At 33.7% G+C, this 18,233-nt stretch overlaps 3 protein-coding genes across 4 annotated transcripts in view; 2 read left to right on the forward strand and 1 right to left on the reverse strand.

Moving 5' to 3' along the window:
- Positions 1–2,058, forward strand: part of LOC104750609 — a gene marked incomplete in the record, with an annotated part of 3,466 nt that extends 1,408 nt beyond the window's left edge. The window contains 6 exon segments of the mRNA XM_010472432.2: positions 321–377; positions 518–635; positions 898–980; positions 1,068–1,129; positions 1,203–1,260; positions 1,658–2,058. Of these exon segments, the coding sequence (XP_010470734.1) occupies positions 321–377; positions 518–635; positions 898–980; positions 1,068–1,129; positions 1,203–1,260; positions 1,658–1,720 (441 nt within the window).
- Positions 2,207–4,054, reverse strand: LOC104750610 (probable WRKY transcription factor 9). The gene is made up of 5 exons (XM_019238028.1): positions 3,680–4,054; positions 3,457–3,591; positions 3,077–3,367; positions 2,883–2,996; positions 2,207–2,608 (listed from the first exon to the last, which is right to left on the reverse strand). Exons 1-5 carry the CDS (start codon positions 3,884–3,886, stop codon positions 2,297–2,299), a joined length of 1,059 nt encoding a protein of 352 aa, XP_019093573.1. The 5' UTR covers positions 3,887–4,054; the 3' UTR covers positions 2,207–2,296.
- Positions 9,860–12,647, forward strand: LOC104750611. 2 transcript variants are annotated; one of them, XM_010472433.2, is made up of 2 exons: positions 9,860–10,059; positions 11,264–12,647. In XM_010472433.2, the coding sequence occupies exon 2, from the start codon at positions 11,280–11,282 to the stop codon at positions 12,282–12,284; it is 1,005 nt and encodes a 334-aa protein (XP_010470735.1). In that variant the 5' UTR covers positions 9,860–10,059; positions 11,264–11,279; the 3' UTR covers positions 12,285–12,647. The 2 variants fall into 2 exon arrangements, with proteins under 2 accessions (XP_010470735.1, XP_010470736.1); XM_010472434.2 differs by lacking the exon at positions 9,860–10,059 and adding an exon at positions 10,675–10,767.

The raw sequence follows: 18,233 nt of genomic DNA on the forward strand, positions 1-18,233 counted from the left end.
TTTCGTTCCACGGTTTTTGTAGCTTTGTTGTGACCATTTTGCTGCAGTCATGTAGTTCTAAGCTTACACCATGCTATTATATGTGTGTATCAAAGAAAAATGACACTCGGGGAACAGTTTCTATATGTTCCATTTCATACATGTAATAGAGCATACATAGATTCCTAAACTGAAACTACACTAGACAGAATGAAATGGTTTTGTGGAATTTTTGGTTGTCGTTTGAGTTGTATTACTTGAGTTCTTGGGATGAGACTATGGGAGATAACAGTCTTTGAAGTTGGAGTTTTGATATACTGAATGTTTTTTTTTTTGCGCAGAGAAAGAGAAGAAAATCAGAAGAATTAAATTGTGGAAGAAGAACAAGTTCCAGCAAGGTATGTTGTTGTTTTTTTCCATTTGCTCAATTTTGATGAGTGAGACTTTTGAACAACAATTGAAAGCGACTTTGATATCTTTTGATAAATTGAGGTTTTTAGTCCTAAGGTGCTTTCTAAAAAGATTTATATTTCTTCAGGACAAGCAGGTGGAATCGTCTTCTAAGTCGAGCATACCCTCTGTTTTGCCTCATAACATGGCTTCGTACCCTTTCTCAATGCCCTCTACAAGCTCCAGTAAACAAATTACATGTGAAGGTTAACTTCTATCTTTTATCTGAGAGATTTCCATCCGAATTTGCATACTCCAGGTCTTTTTTTATGACATACATCTAGTAAAGGAGTATAACGCCTGCTGTATGTTTATATCGTGACACTTTATTGAAGTCCTCTCTCTGATCCTCTTACCTTGTAAAGATGATTCCTTTAAGCTCTCTTGCATATGGATTTTGGTTGAAGTGGCAGTAAACTTTAGTCTTGCCTATTTTTCCTTACTGATTCTTTCATTTTTCTGTCTCAGATTTAAGTGGTTATGCAAGAAATCTCTTAGACCAGAATGTACGAGCTTTTAGTCAAATTAGAGTTAATCTCTCCTCGTATAAGGTAAGTTCTAGATTACATTGTTCAAAGGAATGCAAATGTGGTATTGGCTTCTTGCTAAAAGCGCTCTGTCCTGATAATTGCACACAGGTAGAGGATAACCTAGATCTCTTTCGTCAGGCAAGGAACAACCTTATCACCATCCAAGATGAGTAAGTTGATATTTTTTTAACATTTTCTGTAACCTGGGTGGAGCTTGGTGTACTGATATCTTTGATTTGGCAGCATGAATAATATGCCTTGCTTGATGCCACCATTGCCCACAATCAATGATGATCTCTCGGTGAGTAATTCAACTTTGATAAGTTAATAGGCTGCTCACTTTTGCATTACCAGTCAAATTGTGTTAATTGTCAAAATGTGCACATCACCCTTTTGCTTGTTTACTTTTGACCTTACTGTAGTTCGACTTCTAACCCCAGATCTCTGGTCTAAAGGCTCAAAGTATAGAATTATTGTGCTCCTAATTACCTGAGTGTCTTAAGACCACTTTTTTCAATGTTTTTGTTTGAAAAGATTAGTCTATTAAGAGTACAAAGAGCCTAAGAATAATAGCTTCCTAATAGTTGAGTAGGTTTAGTCATTTTCATGTCTTTTTTTCAATGGGTTTTGGTTAGGTTCGTGTACCCGTGCTGTTAGTTTTACCTGACCTTGACTTTGGTTTCCTTGATTTGTACCAGGTGTTGTCATTCAACTCAATGCAAAGTGATGGCTTCCATTCGAAGCAGGAGCCTTTGGGGTGACATAAGGAAATCATCTGGTTTCCTTAATTATCTGTAAATTATCTTGAAGAAGCTGGAGGAGACACAAAAAAAAGCTCATCACATGTTGCGAAGTTTGTAGAAATGTTATTCTTTCGTAACATCAACGATATTTATTAATGCTGCGTCGGATGTTGAAACAGGACATAATATAAAGAATGGATGGGTTCAATTAGGTTCCAAACTAAAAACCCTCTTTAACTAGGTTTCTATTAGATCAATTTAGTTCAATTAATGTCTTGGACGATTTCTCAACGATATGTATAAAAAGGATTCTATTGCAAAGATAGAGAAGAGCGTGTTGAGGTTTGCATCTTTAATCTTTTGATCTTTTTGGTGTGTTATTTTGGTGCACGTTTCTTTTTAACATGCTCAACCACCGTTACTAACATTAGAAAGAATTAAAACAGTCTCAAACCTTCAATTTCTATGTACCAAACACAAATGTTAAGAAACAAGAACAAGAAATAGGCAAAGAATCCATTATGACTTGAATTAATAGTAAAATAATGGAACCAAAGGAATAAGCATAGTTGACGATTGAGAGACATGGGAACTCTACATCATCCAATTTAATTGGTTTTGGGGAGATGAAACATGATCTCCTCTAGATGGACCATCAAAGTTCAAGCTTCGTATGGTTCGCTTGTTAGTGGTGCTATTTTGTGGGTATGTGATCAAAGATGAGTCTATGATTGATGGAGTTTGATAATAGGAAGGATGAGAGAGGTTGTCGCTGGAATCGAGTAACAAGAATGGAGAAGTGGAGGCAGTAGATGCCATGGCTGTTGCTCCCACCGGAAGTGGATGGTTATGTGTTCCTTCGTAGGTTGTTATCAGTATTGACATGTCTTCTAAACACCTTTGCACCTTCACAATGCAACAAGTCATAATTAACTATTTAACTATATACATATTTCATTTCATTCAAATGTAGTTATGACATGCTATGACTTTTACATTGGACATAAATTAATATAAAGGCGAATTCACTTGTTACAAACTGATTTTGAGTTGGAAGATCAATAAAATACTACATATATAATTGTGAATAACTTGATCTAAAATGGTCCCCAAACAAAAGAATATAGAATGTATCTTTGAGGGTATGTGCAATTGCACTTTTCACACATCGTATTCGTACCTGTTTCCTAACGGGACATCCTGGAGCCACGGTGCATCGGTAATAAGCTCGTGGACATGGATTCCCTTTTGCGGTTTTCTGACCGTACTTTCTCCATTGGCATCCATCATTCATCTACACACTCATCTTTCTTATTAAAAGATCATGTTACCAATATCTAAATTGAGAGCAAGATAAGAGATAAAGACACGAACCGTTGCGGTCTCACATCTCGCCCTCACAGACACCCTGGCTTTTCTATTCCCTTGAGAAGATGATATGATACGTGGCGCGTTCATATCTAAGCTGCTATTGTTGTAACTTTGCTGATGATGATGAGACTGAACAGCTTCTTTGCTCTCTTTTTGTTTCTGCTTTTTCTGTAGAGATAGCGAAAGCCCTAACTCTCTTTCCACGGATGGACATATCTCAGGTCCTCTTTTTCGAGCCTTACTTGTTATATCCACACACCATTTGCCTTTTGTTCCAAGGAACGTTTCAAGACCCTAGGTTAAAGAAACCAATCAAATTATTCATGTTAAATATCAATTTATTACCACTAATGTAACGTGGATGAGACGTAAGATTCTCTCACCATCTTCTTGGTTTGATCGATAACCGGGAATTTCATCTCCAGATGACGATAATCTTCAAGAGTCTGCTCCACAAGCTTCCTCAGCCTAGTATTCTCTTCTTTCACACTTTCCATCTGGATCTGTAGCTGCAAGATCTGATCTCCATCCATAGATGTTAACATATTTGCACACAAAAAAATTCGGATGGATATATAAGATACATACGTATAGGTACGTACGTACCTCTTCACGTTCGTTCTCTTCTTCCCGGGTTCTTGAACCTAAACAAGAATCTTCTTCTTCGTCTTCTTTCACCATTTGTTCATCTTCATCACCGCCACTAGCATCATGTTCTTCGTCTTCTTTATTCTCATTGCAGTTATATTTTGATCCTTCTTCATCTTTGTCCTTTTCCTCGGCCTCGAACTTGAGAGAAAGATCGATGCCCATCAGTGGAGTTGCAAATTAATCTAAACTCTTAATTTGTCTGTTAGCTAGCTTTGGATTTTGATTTGCTAAAGTCAAATCCCATTTTCTCATCAGAATATATCGTTCGTTTACTATTTGTATTATTCACTATAGTACGCATCTCTAAAGCTAGCTTTGACTTTCTTTAAATAATCAGTTTTTATCTTTAAGAAGAAACTAATCCATGTTACTTCATAAAAGGATTGATTTTGGTCTTTAAAGCACTTAAACCGGAGTTACGATGGAATCATGACTTTGGTTACCATCCTAGTAGTCATAGAAAAGTGTATACATATATATATATATTCCTCCCTGGCCTTCTCTTATATAGTTTGTTTATTAAGTGATCATAAGAATATTAAGATAATTAGATCCAGTTTTTAACAATTCATATCATTTTTTTTTGTTTTGTAATTTCAGTATATTGGGCATTAGGGTCCCCGAAATTTCCCGTCACATGGATGGTAACATGTGAAATACAGAAGACCATCGACCTTTGTATTTTTAATATTGATGTTTTTGTTACTTACTAGATGGAATATATAATCTCTGCGAATTAGAGTTATTTAAAGATGAAATACCAATAAAAAAAAAAACAATCTAAGCATCCAAAATCTTTATAACGAGATAGCTTATTATATAATATGCATTCTTTCTACTGTACCTTGAATTTTTTTTTTTGAAGCTGTTTTGAAATTTTCAATAGATATCTTCTTAAAGTCAAATTGGTATTGTGATGAGATTGAAAGTTAAAAAGAACAAAAAAAAGCTTATTGTAGTAATTGACGAAATAAACACCATGACGTTGTGTATCCGCCAAAGTTTAATTACATAAGCGCAGCCCTCCCAGCTGCTCCATATCCACGCTAGGAAAACTAATAACGAATTGTTCGAACTTTTGATGAGCAACCAGTCAGTGGCAGATCTACGTAGAAATTCATATAGGTTTTATAAATTTAATAAATATGGTTGCGCAAATTGATGTGGATTTAGCTTAGTTTGGTAATAGTTGCCCCATGCTAAACCTAAGAGCTTATGTTTGGCGAAAAATGTTCAGTAGAGTGCAATGTAAGTCGTAATTTTCTGTATAGTATATTAGCATAGTAGGTTTAATTAGTTTGGTGAAACATCTATACGTTCAAAGGTTAGACTGAACAATCCCACAAATTTTAACCTGTCCAATAGATATGTCAACAATTCGTCTTCAAGAGAGATACCTAATTTTATTTATCCTACTAGCTGACCTAATATATTCATTCATTTCTATTGTTTTCGATTTTTTCGTTTGATGAAGTTTGATAGATTCTTTTAATCTTATGTACGTGTCGGTCCATAATTTGATGGCGAGAACGTCGGAAACTATAGTATACAACGAATATGAAAGCCATGTCATTAGTTAAGTGCGTTTAAGAAGAGGTCTCCCTATGTGACATGTTTGTTTATTTATTTTTTTTATATCTTAACGTGAAATTCACATTATTAATTTTTAAATTCGTACGAAAAAACCCAGGAGAACAAGATACTTTGCCTTGGGATCGGATCTTAAAATAGTCAACTAGAAGACTGACAACTTTAATTATTTTCATACTCACACGTTCATTTTATAATCAGTTTTTTTTTTTTCTTTTTCTTAACAAAAGTTTTAGCCTACATATTGGGTAAAAAGATTAGATAGCCATCTCTACATCACCGAATCAAACTCGTGACTATTATAATCTTAATTTTTTTTACATAAATATTAACTTAGGCATATCTATATAGACTGTGTACATATGATAATCTTTTCTAGTTCTGTTCGGATATATTAAATATTAATACATATCTCGATTTTCTTGAATTACATGCTCTGCACCTCCATTATATCTTAGATGACTGTTTTAAATCATCTAATCTATATATTAGTATTTAGTCCTATATGAAAAATGTATATCTGAAATAATATTATGGTAGAAGTCAGTTAGTTATGCATGTATCAAAAAACTAAGCATACTTTTTATTCTCTTTTGTGCAACATGCATACTTTTACGTTACTACTTATCTTGCCAAAAGAACCTTTTTGTTGATAATATAGAAGAAAATGTCGTAAAGAAATAGAATTTTGGCAGAGGAGACGTGGGACAAATTAGGAGAGCAAGCGGCGCCGCAGCCATATCGCCCGTTCAAATTTTATATTTTACAAACAAGAAAAAAGGTCAAATACATGTCTCTCGCTTCGTCCCTTTGTAAGTTTTTCTTCTCCTCATTGTACATCGATCTGTCTTTGTGTCCCTAAGTCAACTTTTAATTGAAATCCCATAGCTTTAGATTCTTTACACCATTTTTTTGTTTTTACACCAATTAATACCGTAATCTCCTCTCTTTTTTCTTTATTGCTGCATTCTAATGATGTTACAACAAATTCTTTATTTATTCATCCCCGAATTGAAATGTAGAAGTTGTTAAATCCATTGTTTTTTACTGCAAATAGTACGTAAACTCTCAAAGGGATGAGATAGAAACAAATTGATGAAAAAGATAGAAACAAATAGTCTATCTTGTTTATCTTTTGTTCAGTTGAGAAACACCTTTCTTATTTTTCTTTTTTTTTATTCATCCCATTGTAGATGAAAGAGATGAGTACATAATTGAGTTTACAATTTCTTATTTGAGATGAATCTATTTTTCATCCAATTTTTTTCATCTAAAAATACAACCATTTGAAAAATTGCATCACTTAGAACGTGATAGATAATAATAGCCATATTCATTTATTCGTGTCATACATCGGTTTCAAGAATATGCGGAGAGGTTTAAAAGAATTGATTTGGCCACATATGTCACTAAAAACGCACTTATCTTTTTGGTCAAAGGTCTTGAGAGAACTTCACAGTTAAGCATGCTTATGCTGGAGTAGTATTAGGATGGGTAACTTTCTGGGAAATGGCTGTCGGAACTGTGCGAGTGAGGACAAAACACAGGGAAAGATCATGTGGTGATTTGTAGGGACGATAACAAGTCTTTAAAGTATCCCAGACGTAGCAAACCGACCGTCGGATATGGATGGGTTCACGGGCCTAGTGAGAGGACGTTAGGCCCATTAAGGAAAGTGGGCCCATGGACTGAGATTGGACATGGAGCCCACTTAGAGGTGGCGGTCAGGGCGTTACAAATGGTATCAGAGCCGAACCCAGTCGAGTGGGCTCACACCATCGGGGGTGATAGTCTTGGTGCGCAACGAGGACGTTGTGATCTGTTAGTGGGGGTGAAATGTGACACCCCTGTTTCAGGGACATACAGAGATGTTTAAAAGAATTGATTTGGCCACCTATGTCACCAAAGTGCACTTATCTCGGTCAAGGATCCTGAGAGAACTCCACAGTTAAGTGTGCTTATGTTGGAGTAGTCTTAGGATGGGTGACCTTCCGGGAAGTGACTGTCGGAACTGTATGAGTGAGTACAAAACAAAGGGAAAGATCATGTGGTGATTTGTAGGGACGATAACAAAGTCTTTAAAGCATCCCAGACGTAGCAAACCGGCCGTCGGATATGGATGGGTTCACGGGCCTAGTGAGAGGACGTGAGACCCATTAAGGAAGATGAACCCATGGACTGAGATTGGACAAGGAGCCCACTAAGAGGTGGCGGTCGGGGGGAGTTAAAATTCCAATGAAGATTTATAGACCAATATGAATTTAGTACCATTTACGTTTATTGTACAGTATTTTTCCTCTCGTACTAATTGTTAAGTTTCGTGAACTTCACATCAAACTCAATAAATCTATTATATATTACTATATAGTGGTGGATCCAAAAAAAAAAACTTTTTTATCCACGATAATAATATTTAATTAATTTTTTCTTTTTAAAAAAAAAATTATGTCACTTAAAATATTTGATTAATTTTGTCAACTTAACATAAGTAATAAAATTTTGTTTTATTAATAGAATATGGGCTTGTTAACAAATGAAATACAAACAAAATTAAATTTTTCTGTTGTTTATGATATTTTAATATTATACACAACACAAAAACGTGTATCTAAGATGAAAATAGAATAATGAGGACAATAAAGAATATTTTAGCAGGGGCATACTTAAACATTTATGTAAAATATCATTAATCTATACAGAAACCTGAGCTCAAGGCAGAGATTAGTAAAAGTATTTTTGTAACGGTGTCGCCTCTAATGTAAGCAGGTGGAAACCGCCGCCATTGAACTGGTATGGATATGCCGCGTTGCACTTGTGGTATTCCATCATATACAAAGCCAAGACTACTGAAGTACCATATAGAGTCAATCAGAGTGTGAGAGAAACAAAGGAGGAGACTTACTACGAGAGAGATGTCGAACAAAAGACGATACAACTTTCAAATGGTTGTACTTTTAGATGAAAAAAATTGGATGAAAAATAAATTCATCTCAAATAATAAATTGTATCGATCGATAGTGAGACAATTCCAAACTCTCTCTTGCTTATCTGTCACCATCTGATTCCTTAATTTACAAACAAAAATAATTAATTAAATTAGATAATAATATTATATTAAAATATTAATAAAATCAATATAGAATCTCAATTTTGTAGGGTTCACCGATGGAGATGCTCTTCGAATGGAGATTTGATAGACCAATATGAACTTAGTACCATTTAAGTCTATTGTACAGTATTTTTCCTATCGTACTAATTGTTAAGTTTCGTGAACTTCACATCAAACTCAATAAATCTATTATATATTACTACTACAGAGTGGTGGATCCAAAAAAATATTTTATCCGGGATAATAATATTAAATTATTATTATTTTTTTAAATTATGTCAGTTAAAACATTTGATTAATTTTGTCAACTTAACATAAGTAATAAAATTTTACTTTATTAATAGAATATGGGCTTGTTAACAAATGAAATATAAACAAAATTAAGTTTTTATATTGTATATTTATGATATTTTATATACAACACAAAAACGTGTATCTAAGATGAAAATAGAGTAATGGGGGCAATAAAGAATATTTTAGCAAGGGCATACTTAAAAATTTATGTAATAACATTAATCTAAAAAATTTACCCAAGTGTCGCGGTTAACCGTAACATACGTACGCCTTTGTTATTACAGACTTTTTTCGAACACTCAGAAATATGCTCTTCCTAAACTATATTTTTATCAACAAATACCAAATCAAATCCCGCTTTAAAGCTGATAAGAAATTTGATTGACTAATAACTTAGATTATAATGATATGATTTTGAATTTCATGAATTGACATAGAGTCAGCCTTGGTCTAAGTTGGTGAAGTATAGGCTTTCAGCTGCTAATAATATCATTTTGATTGCGGCCACATTTCTTTGAATCTCTTTAGTTAAGTGATTCAATTATGGTGGTTGTGCATCATCAGTTCATGGGGTTGAGACTCCATTGAGGCCAAAAAATTCAAGGTTGGTTTTGCTTATTATACATTACTATAGATTTATTTTTAAATCCTAATTTTTATTCTGTTAATTTAAAAGAAAAAGAAACTAACATGAAATGAAAAATGTCTCTTTTAAATGATGAATCTTCTCATAATTCTTTAAAAAAAAAAAAATCAAATTTCTAACTTCATAAGATACTACCACTTACTCATCTATAATTTATACAATGGAACCTTACTCTCAAACATAAATCATCACTTTCACAAAACGTATCTCGTATTAGGGGAGCTACAAGCAATACCGAAATCTAAACCATGGAATATGGCGTTTGTTTAAATTGAAATGGAAAGGTATTCAAAAGTATTGGTGAAACTTGAAAGAGGTGATCGATGAACTTTAAAGTATAGATAAAAGTTGGGAATTTGTATGATTCGATGTTAGGCCCAAATTATCAAGGGCCTTTAGAAGGCCTTTTTAAAACCTTTGGGTGAGCGCGTCAGTCTTACGCACTTTTAAGGACGCGTGGATACTTTAGCTCCACTACACGTGACGTGAGGAAAGAGAAACTCCGATTCGAGAGCTTTGGTGGAGCCTGTGGAGACGCTTCCACGCGAATCTCGCACTCCCACTCGTCTTCCTCGTCCCTCTCTCTACCTCTTCGTTGACCCTTACCCTTACCCTTACCTTACCTCTCTCGCTCGATCGATTCAAGCCTCTTCGTCTTCTTACGCTGTGTTTCGAAACCCTAATCTCTAATAAAAGGTGAAGTCTTCCGTGTGTTCGTATTCCTTGTCTTCGTTTCTACTCTTTTCGTCTAATTAGCGATCTGGGTTGGTGTTTCTCTCGACGGATTTTGGTGGGTTCGTGTTAGATTATCGAGATGTTATGTAAATTTTGGGAGTTTCGAATTCGAACTTAAAAGAGGGTTGCTGGAAATTTCGGATTTTGTTTGTAGCTATGACTTTTTTTCCGATTTCGGATTTGGTTCATGGGGTCGTTGAAAATTCGTTGGAATTGTATAATAGAACTTGTCAGGATCCATTTGGGTATTTCAATTTTTTTTTATTTCTTGGGAAATAAGGATCGGTGTTATGAGAACATTTCTATATTTTTTGTTTTAACCCTGCTTATATTTTTATATAAGTTTCTCTGGATCTGAGATGTGTCAAAGGTCTTTGCTCCATGTGGATTAGATTAGATTAGATTCTAAGGTTTCTCCTTTGTTTAATAATTGATTCACTGTCATGTCGCGTGAGTTGTTCGGTGAAGCATGTTCCTTTTGGTTGTCTTGTAACATGTAGGCACATCTTTATTTATTTTTTTTTTTTTTTATATTGCACTTTATGTGATCTTATTAACTTGTATTTGTTGAGATGCGACTTCGTCTCTTCATCTGCTTTTTTTTTGTCCTATGAGTTTTGGAATTGGTTGCTGAGAGTCTAGTTATTGTGTTATCTTGGGAGTAGTGAGGTATATTGCTTCGATTATTTGATCTCTTTGTCGTTTTGGTCTAGTCATTGTGTTATCTCTATCTATTTGAATTACCATACTTTGATTTCAGTTTCATTAGATTGCATTGCATTTGTATTTCCATAGATGGTTTGTTCATAATGCAAATCCAGTGATATATGAATTCAGTAACTGTCATCTAGCCATCTTTGTTTGAGTGACTATATACTGAATACATTTATTCCGAGGAATAGGTTGATATTGTTACTGCTGTCAACATCAATGCCTGTTGATTCGTTGTGATTCTGTAAAAATTTATGGGTTTTCTTTGCCATTGATGCGAGATTGTGAAATATCTGTTATAAATGCATATGTAGCTGGCTATATTCAAGAAGCATCATTGTTACCTAATTCCTAAATCAGAGTGCGGCATATTTCATAAAGAGATATCTCCTTGTATTGTTACAAACTTTTGTATCCATATATTTTTTTCCTAATCTTTTTAGTATTTGTACAGGTTTGAATTTGAGATTATGGCCAAAGCTAGGAGGACAAGACGCAGGCTTCCTTTGCGACGCTTCAGGGCTAGAGCAAGGCCATACAAACTTCCATCTTCTAATCGGCTTGTGGGAAGGAACATGTTTGCAGAAGATTGTTCAAAGTGTCTAGAGAAGAGGGACTGGGAGAATGTTATATGCTCGGTTTGCATGGAGTGTCCGCACAACGCTGTTCTTCTCCTCTGCTCATCGCATGACAAGGGATGTCGTCCTTACATGTGTGGAACCAGTTTCCGGTATTCCAATTGCTTAGATCAGTACAAGAAAGCGTCAGCTAAGCTGAAGTCATCGAGTCACCATCAGATCAATAAATCTGAGCTTGGGAATCTCACATGCCCACTTTGTAGAGGCCAGGTGAAAGGTTGGACAATTGTACAGCCTGCTCGTGACTTTTTGAATCTTAAGAAGAGGATCTGTATGCAGGAGAATTGTGTGTTTGCTGGAACCTTCAAAGAGCTGAGGAAACACATGAAAATGGACCACCCTACTGCGAAGCCGCGTGAAGTGGATCCTGATGTGGAGCAGAATTGGAGAAGACTTGAGATTGAGCATGACAGAGGTGATGTTATGAGCACGATTAGGTCGACCATGCCTGGTTCGATGGTGTTTGAGGATTACGTGATAGAAAGGAACAATGCTGACGGTTCAGATTCAGATGAGGGTGATGATCATGGTGGGATTGATGCTGGAATTGGTAGGAATCTTGTGAATGTTTTCCTTTTGTTGCATGCTTTTGGGGCACCAGGGAATCAGTTAAGGCGCTCTGCTTCAGATTCGAATGACTCGACGACAATCAACCACGGAACAAGTGAGCTGAACTTCTCCGGAGAAGAGGAGGAAGAGGGGGAAGAAGAGAGGCATAGTAACAGTAACTCTTTGGCAAGTCGAATGAGGCGACAAGGACGCATTCTGCTGGGACGTTCAGGTAGAAGACGTAGAGATAGAGAAGCTAATCAGAACACAGGTCTTCCTCCTAGATGAGAGAGATTACACTACTTCAAAACAAAACCCTTTGTCTCATTCTGGGTTTCAGGTAAGTTTTATGGTATGGTTAGGTACAAATGTAGTTTCCGTAAGTTCAAAACAAACACACACAAAAAAAGGCTTTTTGCCTTTCTGCTTTCACCATTGGAGAATTTGGGAATGTGACTCGAATTTGTTTTCATGTGCTCTTTTAATGGCCAGAGAAGCAGGCTTGCAATCCCATGTTTTTTACTGTATTCTGATGTAACTTTCTGGGTAGAAAAATTTCACATATATCTATCCTTGTGAATAAGCATAACTAGTGATGATGACCAATGAGGTCTGTTCACGAATTATGGAATGGTGGATGTTTCCTTCTGTCTGTTTATAAGTTCCATGTGCCCTTAGTTGAATGAAATCTGTTTGCTTTTGTTTGTTGGTTTCGAGACTTACCTTGTATCGTTGGTGTAAGCTTCTAAGACTACCAACTAAACATGTGTTTGGTTTCTCATTGTTTCTCTTTATAACATGATCTTATCTTGGTGCTAGTGTGTGATTTAAGTTTAACTATTTCGGATGCTTTAGTCCGCTTGATACTAGAGTTTGGGTCGGGTTAGGATTTGAGGAATCTTCACTCCGTTTGGTTTTTATTTTGGTGGGAGAGAAGCAAATGGCGAAGCGGAAAATGTCAATAAACAAAATGGTGGGGGCATCACTCTTACTATGTCTTCACTCTATCGTTCTCTGAACTTTTTACTGGTCGCTATCGAGGTTTGTCGTGTCCCCATTCTTTGGGCAAATTACAGAACCAATAAATGGATTAATGGAAGGAGGAGGGTGACTGTAATTGTGAACAAATTGGCAAAATAAAAAAATATAAAGACATTTGGGTTTGGAATTGAGCGAAAAGTGTCATCCACCAAAAAAGCCAAAAGATAAACAAATGGTCTATGGAAGATAATGTCTCATATATCAGTCCATTTGGATCATTATAAGCCTTATCTCCATGTTCCTCAAAGCTCCCTAGCTACACCATATTGATGGATATTCAAACAAAATTATAATCATACTTCATTCACCTATGCATTTGGGAATCTTAAGATCTCATCAGCCGAAAGCGTTATCGAGAAGACAGAGACAAAAAAAAAAAAGAGGAAAAAATGTTTTAGCTTTTTAAAAGTTTGAGGTAAAATAAAGTTTTACTTTTATAGGTGTCGGTATCTTTGAGAAAATTTAGCATTATTGTTAAATACTAGTAGTAACAGAAGTCTGTGTGTGTGTTTTCAATCATTTTGTTTCATATACCTAATTACGTACGTTCACTACAAGAAAATATCATGTTTTTGTACGAAATTCCTATAAAAAAATTGGTATGAAAAATTTCCTACTTACTTTGACGAAAAGCAATTATCGTAGGAACAAGGAAAATAATTTCATACGAAAATACTATGAGAATATGGTAGGAAATTTCTTACGAAAATCCTACAAATAATTTGGCCAAAGGAAAAAAATTGTAGGAAAACAGAAATCATATAGAAGGAAAAGATGTTGAATGAATTTGGTAGGAATGTTTCTTTTAAATTTCTTTCAAAAAGTTTGTTGAACTAAAGCTCGTAGGAACCCAGAAGGAATATGAAAAGAGAAGACGTAGAATGAATTTGGTAGGAAAAATTCCTTCGAATTTTTTCTGTAAAATATTAAAAATAAAACTAAAAAAGCTTTGTAGTGAAAATTTGGTAGGAAAATTGGTAAAAGCCCTAGATATAGAAACGCTCCAGCCTCCATCTCATTCCTTTCTATACTTCTTATTCCTTTTTTTTTTGATGGGTCAAAAATTTGTCCTCCTCCTTTTTCCTCTTCTTTCTCTTTCTCCTTTGTTCTTCTAAGAAAACCCAACATTTTGCTCAGCTTTCTCTAACTGAAGCAACTGATCTCTTTCTCTACCTCTTCCATCTCTATTGTCTTCTTCATTGGAAAAGAAACCAAGACATCACCAACAGTTGAATCAATCCATACATCACCAACAATCGATTTAACAGACCCAACTTAGAAGCTTTAGACTCTGCCTAATCTGATCTACGCTGGCCGAAATAACCTGAGAATCTCCATCGTTGAAGGCAGCGGAGTTCCATATCTGAAGCTTTGGAGGAGCTTTAAGCGTCTCAAGCTAAAACGACAAAACCTATTAATTTTTTATATTTAGTATTTAGTTTGTAAATATTTGTTTATTAGGTTTGTAATTTAGTTTAAAAAATGAATTGTATTTCTAATTAAATTAATAATTTGATTTTATATATTATTCGGATTAATAATTAATAAATTTTTATTAAATTTGAAATTAATAGAAAACAACATTAATTAGTTTTATTTTTTATTAAGTTTGTAGGAAAATTATAAGACCACTTTGGTAGGAAAATAGTAAGAATGAATTTCTTTCTAATATTTCGTAGGAAAATGGACGAATGCCACCCTTCACTTTTCTTTCGCTTTTCCTACGAGACTTCCTTCGAAAGTAGTTTTGAAGGAATTTTGAAAGATTTTTCCTTCCAAATTTCCACTAATTTCGATTTCCTTTGGGCTCTTTCCTCCTTCGTTTTTCGTAGGAAAACGGTAAGAAACAACTATTTCCTACTAATTTCCTTTAATTTGTGTGGTAGGATATCAAACATTTTCTTGTAGTGGTTAAGTTCTTCTTGGAAAACAGATGTATAGGAATATTGGCGATGCAGATATGCATGCATGAGGAAAATGATGATAACATGCAGCTTTTGTACTTTTTGTTATGTTGCATCATGTGACATCTAAACGAACCAATCCATGAGATTGACACCGCTAAAGATACTATTACTACAAAAAGATAGACCACACTGTACTTTGAAGATGGATAACATAAATGGTTTGTTTAATATAGGTGAATATAATAAGGATATGTTTTAAATTTCAGTTCGAATGTTTATTTGCTTGAAGCTTGGTGATAGACAATCTTATATACAAGTAAAAATACACCAAGACATGATGTTTTTAGTTATAAAAAAAATTGTTTATGTATACCTTTAAAACTTTTTGTAGCACTCCTTTTTTTTCTTTCTTTCCAATATAGCTATCAATTCTATGTCATGATTCAAATCTTGTCTTATCAACAATATATCAAAAACTTGGGAAAGAAATAAAAGGCTGAAAGAAGGAAAGAAACGAAATATAGATATAGGCCAATGACAATGCTATAAATATTTCTTGTAATTAAAAAAGAAAAGAAATTAATATATAAACTAGCAAGTAATATACGTAGTATTAAAAGTTTTATCTCGTCACGATGTGACATGACTGCATAAAGAAGGAGAAGAAGGAAATCATGGAAGTGAGTGAAGAAAGAGGGGTCTAGTGAGAGAGACTGATGACTGACTCCTAACCATTTCTAACATTGGCACTGAAATCCATGGCGTTTTTTTTCTTCTCTTATTTCAGGTTTTTTTATTATTTTTCGTGTAAATGAAACGACACCCACTTCTTCTATTCTGAAAACGACTTCTCTCTTCTCTTCTAATTTTACATATAAATGTATAGCTCACATTGGTTTCACTTTTGCATGAATGGGCAGTTGAGCTTTTTCTAGTTTGTTCCTCCCAAATTATAGCACATGGTCCTTCCTTTCAGATGTTAAAAAAAAAGTGTAGTTCTAAAATTTCGCCGGTTCCATCGTTTGTATCATCAAGATTGTCCATTTTGGGTTGCGGCTAATATTAGAAACTGATTAGGTACATCTAAAATCATTTATTTGAAGTATACTTTTTGAAAAATATCGTGTAACTCAGATCAGATTGTACAACTAAGCATAGTCTTATAATACAATTACGCTGGATTTGAGTTTTCATATATATGATCATATTAATGGTTTAAATTTAATAATACATTTATAAATTTGCGTGGAAATAAATTTGTGTGGAATATGTACTACGTACTTGTTTTACCATATACACCGATTCTTTTAAATTCGTTGACAAAAAAAGGAGGTGCATAGTGTAAAACAAATATATATGTCTAGCTAGTACGATATAGTTAGTATAGAATACGAAAGAAAGGAAAGGGAAGGAAAGGGATTGGCTTTAGTTGAATCTGAACTGAACCACACATGGATGTGTCAAGCAGTAGTAATGCTTCACCAGGAGCAGTCCTTTTCCTTCTGTATTACTCTCCGACATACATGCACACTTGAAGTTGAATACCCTTCTTTCTTCTTATTTAATGTACTCCTTTTTTGTTCACTAAAAAATAAAATAATAATTACTATTATTATGAACACTCATACACACACAATCCTATCCATTGTCAAATTATTCTTTCACCAACCCTCGTTTTCTAGGTTTCATTAGTCAATTAGTCATTACAACATTCAAAACTAACTAAGCTCCTTTCAAAATACTCCCTTTTATAGATATTATTAGTAAATTTAAAGTTAAAATAAAGCTTATTATATTTTGGTGACAAGAACAAAATAACAATTTGGTGAATATGGAGGTGTACACTCTCTTGATTTAATAAAATATAGGTAGTATATGTGAAACTTTTTCTAGTTGTTCTGTAAAAGTTTTAGATTAATTTTTAATAATATAATCAAATATACTATGTAACGCGTAAAATGCTAATGGACATTACCCCTTTATGTGTATATTGCTAATTAGTCAGTGAAAAAAATAATTAATGATAACTAAAACTATATTCTTTTGTCAACTAGAGTTATATCAAATTCTAATCCGAATAGTGATACACTAACCATACCAATACAATCCACCACTTGATTACAGATTTTGTTCGCCTGATAATGATTATGAGCTTTTTGTTAGAAAACGACGTTTACAATGTATTTCATATAATAGTACATTTAAATACCATAGATAGTGAGGCATAATTATAACCTTGGAGGAAATGATTTGTTAGAGTATTCAAGAGACCCACATGGCAACCATGCAAGCGTTTAATTTTGTAGTTATGACTCGCACCAAATAAATATCTCGTTTTTCGCCATGGTTTTTCTAATTTTCTTTCTAAAAGTTTTTGATTCTAATAATGATTGATTCTAATACTCCCATGTCTCATAAAAATTGATGTTTAGAAATTTTTACACATTTTAAGAAAATAATGATTACTGAGTTTAAATATATTTTTTTCTTTGACTAAAGAGATATTATTTAATTTTAAACCAATAACAATTCAAAATTTTGAATATTTTCAATAATTACTTCTTGAAGTTTACAAAACATCAATCTTTGTGGGACAAAAGAATATCCCAAAGCGTCAATGTTTATGAGACAGAGGGAGTAGTATCTTTACTTTATTATACTGTTTAATTTAAGAGAGTTTAGATGATACTTTAATGTAGAATAAACTTGGTATATATATGGCATAATATAATAAAGTTGCATGATCTATCGACAAGAAAAACTGATAATTCTACATAGTAGTAGAAAATTTAATGAATCTATATTATATAAAGCAAAAAGAAAATCTTGGTTATGGAATTTAAAATTTGTCTTTGCTGATTTTTTTGATAATGTTATATATATTGTTAATATAAACCTTATTATTACTATAAGTTCAGGAAACTGTGGAAACATAAAACTAAAGCTTTCTAAAATACTCTCTCTCTCATAAAGATTGATGTTTAGAAGCTTTTACACATTTTAAGAAAACAATGATTACTGAGTTTAAATATATTTTTTTCTTTGACTAAAGAGATATTATTTAATTTTAAACCAATAACAATTCAAAATTTTGAATATTTTCAATAAGTTTACAAAACATCAATCTTTGTTGGACAAAAGAATATCCCAAAACATCAATCTTTATGAGAGAGAGGAAGTATTAGATACGAAGAAAGGTTTGTTTTACAATTTTTTTTCTTTCAGATTTAATCAGTTTTCTAAAGTCTTATAAATATTAGATTAATCATTTTTGATTATTTTAGAAAAA

Source organism: Camelina sativa, chromosome 16 (genome assembly GCF_000633955.1).
Source record: "Camelina sativa cultivar DH55 chromosome 16, Cs, whole genome shotgun sequence".
Classification (NCBI taxonomy): Eukaryota; Viridiplantae; Streptophyta; class Magnoliopsida; order Brassicales; family Brassicaceae; genus Camelina; species Camelina sativa.

Coding starts and splice junctions, on each gene's coding strand:
- LOC104750610 (XM_019238028.1), bottom strand. CDS start 3,886: ATGGGCATCGATCTTTCTCTCAAGTTCGAGGCCGAGGAAAAGGACAAA. Junction 3,592..3,679: donor AAGAGAACGAACGTGAAGAG/GTACGTACGTAC, acceptor GATGGAGATCAG/ATCTTGCAGCTACAGATCCA. Junction 2,997..3,076: donor CGAGATGTGAGACCGCAACG/GTTCGTGTCTTT, acceptor ATGAGTGTGTAG/ATGAATGATGGATGCCAATG.
- LOC104750611 (XM_010472433.2), top strand. CDS start 11,280: ATGGCCAAAGCTAGGAGGACAAGACGCAGGCTTCCTTTGCGACGCTTC.